Source organism: Scyliorhinus canicula, chromosome 1, assembly GCF_902713615.1.
Source record: "Scyliorhinus canicula chromosome 1, sScyCan1.1, whole genome shotgun sequence".
Lineage (NCBI taxonomy): Eukaryota > Metazoa > Chordata > Chondrichthyes > Carcharhiniformes > Scyliorhinidae > Scyliorhinus > Scyliorhinus canicula.
Window position 1 is genome coordinate 99,897,161 of NC_052146.1, and position 18,437 is coordinate 99,915,597.

General features: G+C 48.3%; 2 protein-coding genes across 4 annotated transcripts in view; one reads left to right on the forward strand and one right to left on the reverse strand.

The window, feature by feature from the left end:
• Positions 1 to 18,437, forward strand: part of LOC119965562 (transmembrane protein 244-like) — an 85,065-nt gene that overhangs the window by 26,237 nt on the left and 40,391 nt on the right. For both annotated transcript variants that reach the window (XM_038796370.1, XM_038796368.1), the window contains exon 2: positions 17,340 to 17,425. In XM_038796370.1, coding sequence (XP_038652298.1) covers positions 17,340 to 17,425 — 86 coding nt within the window. The remainder of the gene's footprint in view (positions 1 to 17,339; positions 17,426 to 18,437) is intronic.
• Positions 15,607 to 18,437, reverse strand: part of mecr (mitochondrial trans-2-enoyl-CoA reductase) — a 361,687-nt gene continuing 358,856 nt past the window's right edge. The window contains exon 11 of one of the 2 annotated variants that reach the window (XM_038796363.1): positions 15,607 to 15,689. In XM_038796363.1, coding sequence (XP_038652291.1) covers positions 15,622 to 15,689 — 68 coding nt within the window. In that variant the 3' untranslated portion in view covers positions 15,607 to 15,621. The remainder of the gene's footprint in view (positions 15,690 to 18,437) is intronic. The other variant, XM_038796367.1, reaches the window with a different exon arrangement.

Sequence of the window (18,437 nt, forward strand, 5' to 3'; positions counted from 1 at the left end):
AATCACTGCAACTACAAAGACCTCACCAACCGTGCATACAGAGAACATTACAAGCAGCAATTAATTTGCACTAAAATTCAAAAAGCCAAGAATGAACAAATAGCCGACCTGGAGCAGCTTGTGACAGGGGGCAGTGACCACAGTGACCACAAAATTTACCCTGCAGTTTGAGAGGGAGAAGCTGAATCAGATGTAATGGTTTATAATTGAATCAAGGTAACGACACAGCCTCAGACTGAAGAGACGATAGTTTAAAACTGAGATGAGGAGAAATTCATTCAGCCAGAGGGTGGTGAATCTGTGGAACTCATTTCCACACAAGGCTGCGGTAACCAAGTCACTGAGTGTCTTTAAGACAGAAATAGGTAGGTTCTTGATTAATATGGGGATCAGAGGTTATGGGGAGAAGGCAGGAGAATGGGGATGAGAAACATATCGGCCATGATTGAATGGCGGATCAGACTTGATGGGCTGAGTGTCCTAATTCTGCTCCTATGAGTTATGGTCTTATGGATGCCATTTGATATTCCCTTAAGACCCTTCGTTGATCACAACACAAAATGATTGTCCATAATGAGACTCATACACTGAAGATTGTAAGTTGCATCCGGAGTATTTCATGCCAATTTATTAACTGATGTGCAGTTGAGTAAGCTGTCTTTGTTAATTTGGTTGATTATTGAATATCCAAGTCCACTTGGATATGTCCACTGGTGATTTGCTCCTCTGATTCTCGTACGTATGGGTGTGCTATTTCTGTGACCTGTTGTATGGCCATCTGTGCTATCTTGCCTGGGGATTTATCTGTAAATTCAGCATCATTCCACCAGGGGCTGAATACATATTCTGTAGTTTGGCCTGGCGTATGGAAATCTCCCCAAGTGAGGGGACGTCTGGGGGCGGCCACGTGTGACTGGTCGCATACTCAGGGCAGCTCCTGCTTAAAGGCACAGGAAAGAGCTCTTTTTACCCGTTAAAGGGTGGAATTTTGATGAAAAGGCGTAGGGGAAGGTTGGAGGAGGAGTTTCCCCTGGGAGCGGGATATCAGCTGGTTACTAAACCCGGCATAAGACGGTAAGAGACCTGGCCAAAGAGTCGGAGGAAACCTGTCTTGCAGCAGCCAGTGTAAGGATGGCTGAGGGGGAAGGGCTGGTGCAAGGTGGAAGGCACCAGATGAAGCAGTTGATGGCTTTTATTAAGGAGGAATTCCACTAACAGAGGAAGGAAATGCAGGAGGATCGCCTGAAGGTCATCAAAGGAGCTGTGGCACCCCTGAAGAGTTCAATGGAATGGGTGGAGAAGTGTTTGGAGGTCCAGGGGTCGCAGATTCGGGAGATTGAGGGAGTGATCTCGGACCACAGCAATCGTGTGGTGGATCTGGAGGCGGAGGTGGGGCTCCGAGGGGACCTGTGTAAAACGTTGAGGGCAGAGGTGAAGGAACAGGAAAATACCTCGAGAAGGCAGAACCTGTGAATAATGGGCCTGCCTGAAGAAGTGGAAGGTGTGAGTGCCACGAGGTACGTCTCAAAGATGCTGGTAGGGCTGGTGGCAGAGGGGGTGCTAGATAAGGCCCCTGAAGTGGACAGAGCGCATAGGTCCCTGAGGCAGAAGCCTAGAGATGGGGAGCTGCCGTGGGCGGTGATCGTGAGACTCCACAAATTTGTGGAGAGAGAGAAGATTTTGCATAGGGCCTGGGAGAAACATTTCTTTGAGTGGGAAGGGAACAAGGTCCAAATTTACCAGGACATCGGAGCCGAGTTGGCAAAGCGCCGGGCAGGGTTCAACAAGACCAAGGTGGCGATGTACCAGCAGCAGATCAGGTTTGGGCTGCTCTACCCGGCACAATTATGGGTGACTGGGAATATTATTTCGAGACCCCAGAAGCGGCCGAAACTTCATTAAGGAGCATAAACAGGGGGGAGAACTGAATGGATAATGTTTGGGAACCAGGATGCTGGCACTGCATAATGGTTGGGAACATGTATGAAATGGGGTTAGGGATTGGGGGATTTCCGTTCCCTCCGGTTCGGAGGGAATGCTTTTTTGGGTTTATTGATTATTTTGGGATTGTAAGGGGTGAAATGTTTATGTGGGGATGGATGTTCCCCTACCCCCCTCCTGTTTTATGGTGCTGTTTGTGTTTAGCATGTATTTGTTTGCTTTTGGGGGAGGTGGCGGGGGATTCAGGGGAATTCTTTGTTTGGGTGGGGGAGGGTAAGGTCAGCAGGGAGCTTTCTTCCTTGAGCTGGGCAGTGGGGGGAGGGGAGGTCATTGGGAGGTGCCTTTGGGCAGGGCTGTCACGCTAGCAGGTAATGCTGGTGCACGGAGGTGAAGTGGTCTGGGAGAAGCCCGTGTGGGGTGGCCGGGGTGGGGGAGTGGGGGGGAGGAGGTTGTTGTGAAGTGGCAGGGGGTGAGAAATGACATGGTCAGGGGCGGAGAAGGGGGCCATCTGGGGTGGGCTATGTATCGGGTGGAATTAAGGGGGTGGGGGTTAAGTGGGGAAGATGATGGACGGTAGAGGGGATTTGAGACGTAAGCCTCTGGTAAAGCTGGTAACATGGAAGTCCAGGTTAAAAGATTGCGGGTGTTCGCACACCTCAGGAGCTTGAAAGCGGGGGTGGTCTTTCTGCAGGTGACGGACCTCTGTGTGAAGGACCAGGTTAGGTTAAGGAAGGGGTGGGTTGGGCAAGTTTTTCACACACGGTTTGATTCTAAATCAGGGGAGTGGCGATTTCAATGAGCAAAAAAATGGGATTTGTGAGTGTGAAGGAGGTGAGGGATCCGGGTGGGAGATATGTGATTGTGAGTGGGGTATTGGAAGGGGAGCCGGTGGTGTTGGTAAATGTGTATGCCCCAAATTGGGATGATGTTTTATGAGAGGGTTGCTGGCAGCGATCCCGGATTTGGCCACTCACCAGGTAGGTGATCATGGGAGGGGATTTTAACTATGTTCTAGAGCCGAGGGTGGATAGGTCAAGACACAGGTCGATGGGTTGGGTACAAATGCCAAGGGAGCTGGGCAGGTTCATAGAGGATGGGTATGGTGTATCCATGTCAGAACCTAGGGGAAGGGAGTATTCTTTCTTTACACACGTCTAGAAGGTGTATTCGAGGATTGACTCCTTTGTAGTGAGTCGGGGGATTTTGGTTGGGGTGAAGAGGGCAGAGTATGCAGGGTTATTTATCTCGGACCAATGTTCCCACTGGCTGGAGATTTGGTTTAGATCGGGATGAGAGCAGAGGCCGGGGTGGAGGGTTGACTCGGGGTTGTTGGCAGATGGAGGATTTTGTAATAAGGTGCGGGCTGCAATTAAGGAGTACGGGGAGTTGAATCAGAATGGGGAGGTGTCGGCTGCCGTTTTTGGGGAAGCACTGAAGGCAATGGTTCAGGGGGGAAATTATATTTTTTAAGGCTCGTGCGGATAGGGAAAAGAGGGAGGAACATGACCGTCTAGTGAGCGAGATAGTAGAGGTGGACATGGATTATTCGAGGGTGCCCACCACGGAGGGATTGGCGAGGAGGCAAACGTTGCAGGGGCAGCTTGACCGGTTGACAACAGGGATGGCAGTAGGGCAACCGCATGGGCAAGAGGGGTGAAATATGAGTATGGGGGAAGGCGAGCTGCATGCTGGCTCACGAACTGCAGAGGCAGGCCGCGTCGTGTGAAATATTGCGGATGCGGACTGAGGTTGGAGATGTGGTGTCGGAGCCGGAGAAGATAAATGAGACGTTTCGGAATACTACCAGCGACTGTATGAGGCGGACCCGGGGGGAGAGGAGGGGGACATGGTTTCTGGACAAGCTGGAATTTCCCTAGGTGGAGGAAGCAAAGAGGCAGGTATTAGAGGAGCCCCTGGATCTGAGGGAGGTGTTGGATAGTATCAGGGGTATGAAGTCGGGGAAGGCCCCAGGGCTGGATGGGTACCCGGTGGAATTTTATAAGGAATTTGCGATGGACCTGGCACCACATTTGTTGGGTGCGTTTAATGAAGCGCTGGAGAAGGGGAAACTGCTGGAGGCAGGCAGTAATCACGCTAATCCCAAAAAAGGTGAAGGACCCAGTGGAATGTGGGATGTATAGGCCCATATCACTATTGTTCAAGGATGTATTGACTAAGTTGTTGGTGGGGAGGATGGAGGATTGTCTCCTGGAAATGGTTGCAGAAGATCAAACAGGCTTCATGAAGGGCATGCTGCTCGCAAGTAATATAAGATGGCTGTTGAATGTAGTGATGAATGAGTTGAAGGCTCTGGTACCGGAGGTGATGGTGCCCATGGACGCGGAGAAGCCATTTGATCGCGTGGAGTGTCAGTACTTTTTTGAGGTTTTGGGAAAGTTTGGATTTGGGCCAAGATTTGTGGCGCGGGTGCGGTTGCTATATGTGGCACCAAGGGTGAGGGTGAGGACGAATGATATGAGTGCTTTGACTTACAAAGGGGTGCAAGGTAGGGTGCCCACTGTCGCCGTGACTGTTTGCGTTGGCCATAGAGCCGTTGGCGATGGCTCTCAGGGGGTCAACAGAGTCACAGGAGATTATGCGGGGACAGAGGGAGCATCGAGTGTCGTTCTATGCCGATGACCTGTTGTTGTATGTTTTGGATCCACTGGAGAGTATGTGAAGGATTATGGGCCTTTTGGGGACGTTTGGAGGGTTATCAGGGTATAAACTGAATGTAGGGAAAAGCGAGGTATTCCCGGTGAATGAGCTGGGACGGCAGGCAAATTTAGGGGGATGCCATCTAGGTATTTGGGGATTCAGGTAGCGAGGGAATGGACAGGGCTCCATAAGTGGAACGAAGCTGGTGGAGGAAACCAGGGATGATCTTAAGAGGTGTGATACACTGCACTTAACATTCAGGGGAGGGTCCAAGTGGTGAAAATTAATATTCTGCTGAGGTTCTGGTTTATTTTTCAGGCTCTCCCAATCTTTATACCAAATGCTTTTTTTCGGAAATGGGACACAATCATTTTGGACTTTGTATGGACGGGGAAGGTGCCGAGGGTGGGGAGGACCCTGCTACAGAGGCAGAGGCAGCAGGGGGGGTTGGCGTTGCCGAACTTGCTTCATTATTATTGGGCGGCGAATGTGGACAAGGTGCGGCGGTGGTGGGAAGGAGAAGGGGTAGAGTGGGTTAGGATGGAGGAGGAATCTTGTAAGGGGTACAATTTGAGGTCTATGGTTAATGGCTTGGTTGCCATTAGCTCTGAGTAGATATTCAAGGAGCCCGTTGGTGCAGTCCACGGTGAAGACATGGAATCAGTTGAGGCATTTTAGGGTGGAAGGGATGTCGGGTGTTAACGCCGCTGTGTGCGAATCATGGGTTTGAGCCGGGGGGATGGATAGTGTATACAGGAGGTGGAGGGAAGTGGGGCTGTTCAAGGTTGGGATCTGTATTTGGAGGAAGGGTTCACCAGTCTGGAGGAGCTAAGGGAGAGGGTAGAGCTGCTGAGGGGGAGTGAGTTCAGGTATCTGCGGGTTAGGGACTTTGCGTGAAAGGTCTGGAGGGGGTTTCCTAGGTTGCTGGGATTCACCCTGCTGGAGCGACTGCTGCTTCCGGATGTGGAAGGGGAGGGAAGAATTGGGGATATAAACAAGTGGCTGGGGGAGCAGGGAGGCGAGCGGGTGGTGCAGATAAAAAAGAAATGGGAAGGGGAGTTGGGAGGGGAGATCAATTGGGAAGTATGGAGTAAGGCACTGCGAAGGGTAAATGGGACCTCCTCCTTTGCAAGGATGAGCCTGATACAGTTTAAGGTGGTGCACAGGGTGCATGTGACTCGGGCGAGAATGAGTGGGTTCTTCCAGAGGGTAGCAGATGAGTGTGAGAGGTGTGGGCGGGGGCCAGCGAATCACACGCACATGTTTTGGGGTTGCAAAAAATTGGGACGATTCTGGGCGGGTGTGTTCGCGGTCTTAGCCAGGATAGTGGAGGAGGAGGTGGCGATATTTGGGGTTTCAGAGATGCTAGAGCTCATGGAGAGGAGGAAGGCCGATGTTGTGGCCTTCGCCTCTCTGATTGCGCGGCGGCGAATTTTGCTGGAGTGGCGGTTGGCATCGCTGCCGAGGGTAGCGGCTTGGTAGGGTGACCTGTATGACTTCCTGAGGTTAGTGAAGATAAAATATGAGTTAAGGGGCTTTTCAGGTGGGTTTGAGGAGAGGTGCGGGATGTTTTAGGAACTGTTCTTCACGGGGGGGGGGGGTGGGGGGGGGGGGGGTGAAAAAGGGGAAAAAATTTGGACAGACTGTACAGTTGAGTGTTGGGAAGTATGTTTCCCACGGTGCTGTAACCTGTTTTGATCCATGTTTGAAATGAAATACATTTAAAAAAAAAGGAAATCTCCCCAAGTGAGGTTACTGGCATACAGAAACTGGCAATTTTGGCCCCCCAAAAATCATCTCAGTTGCATCTGTCATAAAACCCCATTGTGTTGGTGACAGCTGGACAGCTTTGACTAATGTTTGTCAAGAATTCTAAAGTGCTTCAGAAACACACAACATACTTTTTGGACATAGTGCTCATCCAAATAGTCATTGTGATAAGTAAGGTACCCATGGGATGCCACTTGATAAATGCACCCATACTCCTAAAAACTCAAATTAATAGCTGTTGTTAAAGGAGTCTTCCAGGTGATGGTCTTGTGGAATCATCATTTGGAACTTAATAGCCCAATCTGCTTCACCTTTCTGGGTTGAGTGACCACCAACTTTCTTCGTTCCTGATGTGATTTATGAGGTTCAAGTTATATATTGACTCAAATGCGTGCCTAGCTATCATTCCAAATCTAATGTCTTCTTAACCTGCTTTTATTCCCTCAATCAAATCTCGGGCCAGCACATCACATGCCCTTCCCTGGCTCTGTGCGTCATCGGTTTTAACTAATCCCTGATTAGTATTATCCAGGACTCTCATCAGTCCTCCCCCTGTACTTTGATGGCTGTCAGTGCGTACTCTGTTCCGTGTACCACAATCCTTCGGTTGTTTCATCCGCCACCCAAGGCACATTATTTGCCTCATAAATTTGGGCTGAGTTCGAGTTAGTACTTCTGAAGAGTCCTCCTGTATCCCCTATGAGGCTCCTTCTTTGCTTTCTAGGGATGATCGAGTTTTATAACCTCTGATAAGCTACTCTAACCAATGTCTAGCCCATCTGATTGAACTTGAGTGGCTTAAACATTGTCCTTGTAACATTGTTACTAGGCAGCTTATGTTGTATGTCACTTCCAGAGGCACCATGGCCACATCCTGTAATAGGAGTGAACCCTTCCCTCTCCTAATTATTCCCATCTGGGGAATGGTTGTCATGTCAGGGAAATGAGTTGGTCTTTGATAATCACAAGTAATCAAATTATAACATTGGGCATCATAACAACCATGTCTATCTATCACATATTTACAAAATTCTTGGCAATATTGACCATCAAGATCCAGTTCCCAAATGAAGGATGGTAGATTGGTCCATCCAGTTATAATATTTATTCCATGATTATTTCACCTGTATCATTTGGAAGACAGCGATACCATGGGCCCCTAAGTTATCATAACCCTAACTTATGCTATCATAAATCCTTGTTAGCGTGATTCCCCCATGAGCATCCACATTAATTGGCAAGGTCAGGTGACTCTGGTGCCGGAATCCATCAGAGTGAACCCGTACCTGGGGTGCTTGATTCCTACTGGGATTACACGCACACCTCATGGAAACATGGAGGTTGAATCAATCTAACTGGTTGTCATGGTGCTACCAGACTTATTTCCTCATTACAAATGGGGTCCCAATACCCTTTGTTTAGACTTTGTGCAGACTTATAGTGTAAGCCCTGAACTTTTTTTTTTGAAAAATATTTTTATTCACCATTTTCACATTTTCTTCAGAACTTACACCCCACCGACAAACAGTAAACGGTAATGAATACAATGTCAATCCCCCTACCAACAACAATGATCCCATCCTCCCACCACCCCCCAAACAACGGCCCACCTGACAATATAAGCATCAAATAAAACTAAACCTCCCAAGGAGGAAAAAAGAAAAAGGAATCAGGAATCGCCCCTTGTCACCTTGACATATACAGTCCACCTGCCCCACACCCCCGAATATTCAATGCCATCCAATCACCGAAAGAGTACCGTGAATGGCACCCATGAATTGTAGACACCCCTCCACCTGCCCCCCCCCCCCCCCCCCCCCCCCCCCCCATCCCCAGACTCCTCCCCTCCACTTCCCCTTGTAAACTCCTCTCCCCAACCTTGGTTTCTTCCGCCAACTTTTCACGCAGGCTAGACTCACCGAAACCTGTTCTACCGAGCTCTGATGGCCGCAGCCCCTCCCCCCACCTCACTCCTGTTCACTGGCCGGCTTAAACCGGCCAGCGTGGAGGCCCCCGCCCGGGTCTCCCTCCCCCATGTCCTGTCCCAGGAAAACCAAGAAATCCCCTTCAGCACACAGCCCCAGCATACACATCCAAGCCCCAAAGAACCATCATTGCAAGTGAAAGTCCCAACTCTTCCCTTGTCCAAATATACAGCGTTGACTCATTTAGTACATACGCCAACACGCAGTGAAAAATAAAAATGAGGCTAGATCGGTACACGACCCGCTCTCAGTCCCATTTCTCAATTCTGCCACATTCCTTTTGCCTTCGCAAACTCCTCTGCCGTTTCCGCCGTCCCAACATAAAAGTCCTTAGATTTGTAGGTCACCCTCAACTTAGCTGGATTTACTCTGCCGCACTGCACCTTGCTGATGTACAGTGCCTTCTTCACTCGGCTGAAGGCAGTCCGCCTCCTCGCTAGCTCCACTGTAAAGTCCTGGTATATGCGTATACCAGCTCCAGTCCACTGCACCACCCGCTTCTGCTTTGCCCAGCGTAGGACCTTCTCCTTCACACTGTACCTACGGAAACACAAAGTTACTACTCTTGGCGACTCACTCGCCTTTGGTATAGGCCTCCACGACTGATGAGCCTGATCCAGTTTGTATCGAGAGGGATCCTCATTGTGGGGCAGCCCCGTGCCATCAGGAAACACCCGGACTGCCGTCAAAATGGAGAATCCAGCCCCACGTCTTTCTGGACTTGTGGGAGGAAACCGGAGCACCCGGAGGAAACCCACACAGACACAGTGAGAACATGCAGAGACAGTGACCCAAGCAAGGAATCGAACCTGCGAACGTGGAGCTGTAAAGCGACAGTGCTAACCACTTTGCTACCGTGCTGCAACTGGGCACTTTAGTAGATGCGGCTGCAGCTTGTCAGCCTACTGAGTGTCAATCGCGAAACTGGCGAATCCGGCACCGTTTCTCATTGAAATCGATTGTGTTCCATGTGGCACCGGTGTTAGCCCCTTAGCAGTAGCAGAATCGGTCCAGATGTGGCGCCAGTTTTTTTGTTGTGAAAATCCACGAATTCTGCGTTGGAGATTTAAAAACAAATCAACTGTCTGCTGAAAGGGTTAACTTTTCTGCAGAACCTAAAGGGCGAGGGGTGGGTGGAGAAACATGACATGCGTAATTAAGAGAACATTTTCCTCGCTCAAAAATAAACTAAATTTCAAACTTGTTCTATTAAATTCTTTGTTGTATTCCTAAAATTTGCCCAGATTTCCTTTATTTTGTTTATCCTTTTTCTTCTTTAAACCAATTTCCGATGTTTGTTACTTTAAAATATATATATTTCTTTAAAGATTTTCTATTTTACAATCAACAATCAATTTTAGAACCAAACCCACATTACCCACAGATGTTACACAAAACCAACATAACAAAATCCCAACCGACCATGCGCACCTTGTCAACCAAGCAACCAGAGAAAGAAAAAAGAAACAAACCCCCAAACCAGCCCCCTCCCCTTCCTAGCCACTGACAGTGACTAATTCTTTAAAGTAGGTAATGAATGGCTGCCATCTCTGGTGGAACCCCTCAACCTACGCCCTAACGGTGTACTTGACTTTCTTCAGGGACCAGATTTCTATTAGGTCATTCAACCATACTGAGGCATTGGATGGAGTAGGTGACCTTCACCCCAGCAGAACTCGCCTCCGGCAATCAATGGGACAAAGGCAAGGAGACCTACCTTCACTCCCATCTGCAGCCCTGGCAAGTCCAACATCCCAAAAATGCTACCAGAGGATAAGGCTCCTGATCAACATTCAGAATTGCTGACATGGTTCAAAAGAAGGATACGCAGTTTAGGTCAAGACCAGAACATATGCTAAATGAGTATTTTTCGTCTGTATTCACACAGGGAAAAAGACAAAGTTGTCGAGGAGAATACTGAGATACAGGCTACTAGACTAGAAGGGCTTGAGGTTCATAAGGAGGAGGTGTTAGCGATTCTGGAAAGTGTGAAAATAGATAAGTCCCCATGGCCGGATGGGATTTATCCTAGGATTCTCTGGGAAGCTAGGGAGGAGATTGCTGAGCCTTTGGCTTTGATCTTTAAGTCATCTTTGTCTACAGGAATAGTGCCAGAAGACTGGCGGATAGCAAATGTTGTCCCCTTGTTCAAGAAGGGGAGGAGAGATAACCCCAGAAACTATAGACCAGTGAGCCTTACTTCTGTTGTGGGAAAAGTCTTGGAAAGGTTTATAAGAGATAGGATGTATAATCATCTGGAAAGGAATAATTTGATTAGAGATAGTCAACATGGTTTTATGAAGGGTAGGTCGTGCCTCACAAACCTCATTGAGTTCTTCGAGAAGGTGACCAAACAGGTGGATGAGGGTAAAGCGGTTGATGTGGTGTATATGGATTTCAGTAAAGCGTTTGATAAGGTTCCCCATGGTAGGCTATTACAGAAAATACAGAGGCATGGGATTCAGGGTGATTTAGCAGTTTGGATCAGAAATTGGCTAGCTGATAGAAGACAAAGGGTGGTGGTTGATGGGAAATGTTCTGACTGATGTCCAGTTACTAGTGGTGTACCACAAGGATCTGTTTTGGGGCCACTGCTGTTTGTCATTTTTATAAATGACCTGGAGGAGGGCGTAGAAGGATGGGTGAATAAATTTGCAGATGTCACTAAAGTCGGTGGCGTTGTGGACAGTGCAGAAGGATGTTGCAAGTTACAGAGGGACATAGATAAGCTGCAGAGATGGGCTGACAGGTGGCAAATGGAATTTAATGCAGAAAAGTGTGAGGTGATTCATTTTGGAAGGAATAACAGGAAGACAGAGTACTGGGCTAATGGTGAGATTCTTGGTAGTGTGGACGAGCAGAGAGATCTCGGTGTCCATGTCCATAGATCCCTGAAAGTTGCCTCCCAGGTTGAGAGCATTGTTAAGAAGGCGTACGGTGTGTTAGCTTTTATTAGTAGAGGAATTGAGTTTCGGAGCCATGAGGTCATGTTGCAGTTGTACAAAACTCTGGTGCGGCCGCATTTGGAGTATTGCGTGCAGTTCTGGTCGCCACATTATAGGAAGGATGTGGAAGCATTGGAAAGGGTACATAGGAGATTTACAAGGATGTTGCCTGGTATGGAGGGAAGATCATATGAGGAAAGGCTGAAGGACTTGATGCTGTTTTCGTTAGAGAGAAGAAGGTTAAGAGGTGACTTAATTGAGGCATACAAGATGTTCAGAGGATTAGATAGGGTGGACATTGAGAGCCTTTTTACTCGGATGGTGATGTCCAGCACGAGGGGACATAGCTTTAAATTGAGGGGAGATAGATATAGGACAGATGTCGGAGGTAGGTTCTTTACTCAGAGTAGTAAGGGCGTGGAATGCCCTGCCTGCAACAGTAGTGGACTCGCCAACACTAAACACATTCAAATGGTCATTGGATAGGCATATGGACGATAAGGGAATAGTGTAGAGGGACTTTAGAGGGGTTTCACAGGACGGCACAACATCGAGGGCCGAAGGGCCTGTACTGCGCTGTAATGTTCTATGTTATATATGTGTGTGTGATTAGCAGGGCCCCAAGAACACTGCTTGCACCTGCCCTCTCCCTCCGGAAAGAAGCCACTCATCTTAGCCTTGGTCAGGTGTGCTCTATGCACCATCTTAAACTGGATCAGACCAAGCCATCTACATGAATATGTGGAGTTCACCCTATGAAGGGCCTCAATCCACACCTCATCTTCCCCTACAGATAGAATTTGCCTGTAAATACCAGATGTGCTGCCCCCTTCAATTCTGCCAATAGAGTTTCATAGAATTTACAGTGCAGAAGGAGGCCATTCGGCCCATCGGGTCTTCACCGGCTCTTGGAAAGAGCACCCTACCCAAGGTCAACACCTCCACCCTATTCCCATAACCCAGTAACCCCACCCAACACTAAGGGCAATTTTGGACACTAAGGGCAATTTAGCATGGCCAATCCACCCAACCTGCATCTTTGGACATCTTTGGACTGTGGGAGGAAACTGGAGGACCCGGAGGAAGCCCACGCACACACGGGGAGGATGTGCAGACACCGCACAGACAGTGACCCAAGCCGGAATCGAACCTGGGACCCTGGAGCTGTGAAGCATTTGTGCTATCCACAATGCTACCGTGCTGCCTGAATGAAATGAAAGGATCCTTTCTATTAGAAACATCAGCGGTGCCACAGGAAATGTTGGGAAGGCCCCTTCTACAAAACCCCTTACCTGGAGGTACCTGAACGAGTTCGACCCCACAAGCCCAAACTTCGCCGACAATTTCTCTAAGCTGGCAAACCGACCTTCTACAAACAAACCCTCGAATCTCTCAAGCCCCTTCCCCTCTCACATCCCAAACGTGACGTCCAGTCTCGATAGCTCAAATAAGTGATCAGCACAAGTGGGCCATCCTATATACGGATCCAATCTTAAAAGTATTGCTCGAATTGTCTCCATATTCTTAAAGCGGACACAACCATTGGGTTCGAGGAGTACTTCGCAGGAGAGAACGGAAGCAAGTGCACCAAGACCTCTGCATGACCTTGCATCTATCTGTCTCCATATGGAATCTGGGTCACTACACGACCCCAGTACCCTCTCAATATTGGTCGCCCAATCGTAAAATAGCAAATTCGGCAATGCCACGGTCCCCAACTGTCTGCCCCTTTGAAGAACATCCTCGGGGTCTTGCCCACCATGTAAAGGATGAGATCAACCTATTAACCCTCCCAAAAAAAAGATTTAGGGAGAAAAATGAAAAATGAATGAAAAATGAAAATCGCTTATTGTCACGAGTAGGCTTCAATGAAGTTACTGTGAAAATCCCCTAGTCGCCACATTCTGGTGCCTGTCCGGGGAGGCTGGTACGGGAATCGAACCGTGCTGCTGGCCTGCTTGGTCTGCTTTAAAAGCCAGAGATTTAGCCCAGTGAGCTAAACCAGGAAGACATGGAAAAGAAAGAGAAACCTTGGGAGAATATTCATTTTAACAGACTGGGCCCAACCCGCCAAGGACAGGTCATCCCACCTTTGCAAATTGGCCTTAACCTTATTCACCAGACACTGCGTAATTCAATTTGTGGAGTTGGGCCCAATTGTGGGCCACCTGGACACCTGCATACCTGAAACAAAAACAAAAAATATTGGACAATCACAGCAGGGCTGACAGCATCTGTGAAGAGAGAAACGAGCTAAAGTTTTGAGTCTGGATGACCCTGTCAAAGCTGGAGAGAACGGGAAATGGGGTCAGATTCAGATTTATACTGTAGTGGGGGGGGGGGGGGGGGGGTGCGTGAAGTGGTGGGGCTGGATAGGGGGCTAGATAGCGATAGAGATTGACAAAGATGTTGAGGACAGAAAGACACAAGGAATGCAAATAGAGGTGATTAAGGCTACGAATATCACATTGTATGCTTTTTCCTTTACTTTAAGCTGTCCTTGACTTCCGTTGTCAGCCATGGTTGCCTTGTCCTCTCATTAGCATGTTTTCTCCTCATGGGGATGAATTTCTGTTGCGCCTCCTGAATAACCCCCCAAAACTCCTGAAGGGATTTTGAGAAACAGAGAGACTTCACAAGTCAAATCAGAGCTGAATTCTATTTCTAGTTTTGGTGGATGACTGAGGCCACATTCCCCACTTGTAGCTGCGTGAGTAACTTGCATTCAGCTTTGAATGGCCTTTAATTAAAGTCTTCAAAATGCTTTTTCACATAAAGCGAATTGCTTGACAACAAGCTGTATTTGGCTATTATTGTTTTCCCTTTTTATTAATAAATTTCCGATGTTTTTGGGCAAGGTAAAGCAACATTGGGCTGGATTCTCCGATCCCCAACAGCGAAATCGCGTTCGCCGACAGGGCGGAGAATCTCCGATGACAGCGAAATCGGGGCGGCGCCACTTTCACGATGCTCCGCCCCTGAAAAGTGGCGTACTCGTCCACGGCCTCTGTACGTTGGCTGAGGCCCGCCCCGCGATGCTCCGTCCCCGACTGGCCGATTTCCCGACGACGTGGGACACGTGTGGTCTCACCCATCGGGAACGCAGTGTGGCGGCTGCGGATTCAGCCCACCGCTGCCACAGTCGGGGGAGGGCCGATCTGCGGGCAGGGGTGTACATATTCGGGGCTGGGCGCACTGTGGTGGGGAGATGGGGCATTCAAGCTGGCCGAACGGGGGGACTATTTCGCGGGCCAGGTCCATGAGCGGCCGCTGCCATGCGCATGGGCGGCCACCGACCTGGCAATTCTCCTGACCATATCGGCAGCTAGAGCAGGGAGCTCTATGCTGCCCGGCTGCTAGCCCCTCCTCCCCGAAACAGGGAACCAGTGGCCGTTTTGCGCCAGTTTTCCTAGCGTAAAACGCCACCATTTTCACGCCGGCGTGGGGACTTAGTCTCCAGAACTGATAATCCAACTTGATATCCCCACGGCGGCGTGAAAAGGGTGGCGTTTTACACCAGGAAAACTGCCGCAAAATGGCCACCGATTCCCCGTTTTGCTGGGGGCTAGCAGGGAGGCAGCGTAGTACATCCGCCTCTAGCTGCTGATACAGCCTGGAGAATTCTTGGGTCGGTGGCCGTGCATGCGCACGGCAGCGGCCTACAGCGGCTGCGCCATGCTTCATGGTGGATGCTGCTCACGGACCTGCCCGCGAAATAGGCCCCCTTCGGCTGGTTTGTGCGCCCCGGACTGCTCCACCACAATGCCCCCGGCCCCAAATATGTCCACCCCTGCCCGCGGATCTACCTTCCCCCGACTGTGGCGGCACTGGACTGAGTCTGCAGCCGCTACGCTGAGTTCTTGATGGGGGTGACCATGAGAGACCCACGACGTCAGGAACTCGGCCGGTCGGGGACAGAGCTTCGCGGGCAGACCTCGGCCAAGGTATGGAGGCCGTGAATACGGCTTGCGTTGTACTCTGCAACTACGCCGTTTTTCAGGGACGGCACATCGCAAAAGCGGTGCCGCCCCCAATTTCAGCATCATCGGGGATTCTCTGCCGTCGCCGAACATAATTTCGGAGTTGGGGATCGGGGAATCCAGCTGACTGTCTTGTCACGACTGTGAAAAACTCACATTTTCTCGATTGTTGCAATCATGAGTGCACTCTAATCGATTACCAAAATCCATTGTTCTTTGAGATGACACACCACTCTGACTTTCAAGCACCCTCTACTTTACTGGAACTCCGCCCTAGACTGGCACAACCCCCGCGAGTATTCATTCAAATAAAACATTACTCACCAAATCGTTGGCCCATTTTCACGGAGCCTGGTGATGGACCCTGCCAGTTACACGACTGTAAGGGAGGAATGGACAAATCCCTGATTCTGCAAAGGCCAAATGAGATTTAAGTTTCTTTCATGAGCATATGCTAGGAAGATATACCCGTAAATGATGGAATACAAGTTCCCCGAGGAGCTACAAACATCAGTTTTGTATTGAGATACAGATAGTTAGCAATCTATAATTTACACATTCTCATTCTATTATCTCATTCTAATTGTGCCTGGTTACATGCACACAATGAGGTTATGTCATTACATTTTGAAGCGTGTACATGTGATTGATTATAAAATTCAATCACTACCAGGGTACATAGGCATAATATTTTAACCCTTTCCCACTCTAATAACACATGACTACTTGTGGTTAGCCCAGCCTCCTCTTTTGTTCATTGTTTCTTTTTCTACTTTTCCAATTAATCCCTTCATTCTCAGTCGTGTGACCTGAAATCATTATTACATCAGAATCATGTATGCTTCCGATGTCAACCTTTCACTCTACACTACAACCGAATTGATTTTCTTTCAGAGATGCGATTACCTCGAATTTCTTTATGTTGCTTGTGGCCTGTTTATTGCACAAGGTGGTATATTCTAAATTGAAACCTTGCCCAGTACTACGTGCAGAATCAGAGGGTGGTCACGGAACAGAAGGAGGCAATTTATCCCATTGTGTCTGTGTCAGCTCTCTGCATTAGCAACTCAGCTTGGGAGGCACAGTGGTTAGCTCTGCTGCCTATGGCGCTGAGGACCCGGGTTCAATCCGGGCCCTGGGTCACTGTCTGTGTGGAGTTTGCACATTCTCCCCGTGTCTGCGTGGGTTTCACCCCCACAACCCAAAAAGATGTGCAGTGTAGATGAATTGGCCACAATAAATTGCCCCCTAATTGGAAAAAAAAATTATTGGATAGTCTAAATTTATTTTTAATAAAGCAACTCAGCTCGTCCCCATCCACCGACTTTCTTTGTCACCCTGATTTTTGTTTTCTCTTCAGATAAATTCTCAATTCCATTTTGAAAGTCACAGATTGACTCGACCTCCTCGACGCTTCCAGGCACTGTGTTCCAGATTCTAACCATTCCTTATCCCTTCAAACATTCTCATACATCTTTGCTCCACTCTCCCCAATGACTTCACATTTTTCCAAAATGTGCTGTGCCATTTGGATATCCACAATTGGGACATATTACTCCAGTTGAGGCCAAACCAGTTGTGGTGAATGTAATATGATAATTCACACTTTGTCTTTGTAAGAGCAGTAGCGTTATCCGACCACTAGGGGGAGTAGCTCTGGGAATGCTCAGGAGATTGTACAGAGCTCCACCCTTGACTCCGCCCACGACTCCTCCCCCAAGTGCTGCTGTATCAATACCCTTGTCCAGAGTCAGCCTGCAGTTCACTGAGAGTTCATTAACGGGTAACAGGCTGGCTCTGTAGTAAGTCGATTAAAGACTTTATTCATATCGGAAACACGTGTCTGGTGAATTGATGGTTCCATCACCAGTATTTTGTAAAGTTTAGCCACAACTTTTCTTAATTTCTGCTGGCTTCAATGATGAGCAAAGTTGGGCAGGGCGTAAAGCATCATTTCACCCAGTTCCCTGACAGTGGTTTAGATTAACATTGTATCATACAGCTGAATACCAGACAAATCATTTTAAAACTATTCAATCTGGATTGACTTTTTTTTTCAGACTGTCCTCTTAAATTTGCTGCAATGTCTGTTGATATTCTACACACTGTACTACATGATTGGGAGCATCTGCTTTGGTGCATTCAGGTAAGATGTACAGGGACATTTCTCCTGAAATATGATTAATGTAGAAATTGTTATATCTTATATTTCATATTTTATGCAATAATGTTGTTAAAACCCCTGGTTTAAAATATGTACAGGCAGTGTGTCTACTAAAACTGTAATTAAGGTGTCGTAAAAGGTGAGGTAATCATTGCTTTTAACCATTTGCTTGTTTGCTTTGTTTGGCCCCTTGTTCCGTACTGTAACCAATCGCTGTTTGTCGATGAACCATTTGTCAATGTACTCTGTTGATTAATCTTTTTTGTCCACTATGTACATACTATGTACGTTCCCTTGGCCGCAAAAATATACTTTTCACTGTACTTCGGTACATGTGACAAGAAATCAAAATCAACAAATCAGAGAGATGGTTAACAGAACATTGTTTTGATTGCAGGCAATTCCCTGTGGTATAGATTTTTTTTTCAACCAACACGTCTTTAAAGATCACTAGAACCCAACTTGCTCTTAAGCAGTCTAAATAGTCACATCTGTGTTTTTAATAAATATTTTTATTCAAGGCATTTTACATATACACATGAAAAAAATCAGAAGACCAGAACATCAACCTGAACAGAAACCACAAACCCCCAACCTCCCCCGATACCAACACCCCAACACACCACATCTTCTTAATTTTCCCCTTATATCCTCCTTTCCCCGCCCCAACCCCACTGAACCCCTCAATTCACCTTGAAGAAATCAATGAATGGTTTCCACCTCCGGGTGAACCCCTCCTCTGACCTCTGCAAGGCAAACTTGACCTTCTCCAAACGCAGGAATTCTGCCAGGTCACTCACCCACAGCCCTGCCTTTGGCGGCACCAAGTTCCGCCAACACAACAAGATCCATCTACGGGCTATCAGGGAGGCAAAAGCCAAACGTCGGCTCCCTCCCCACCTGGACTCCTAGATGTTCTGACACACTGAATATCGGATCTACCTGCAGACTCGGAGTCACCCCCACACCCAGAATCTTGGACATGACATCCCCT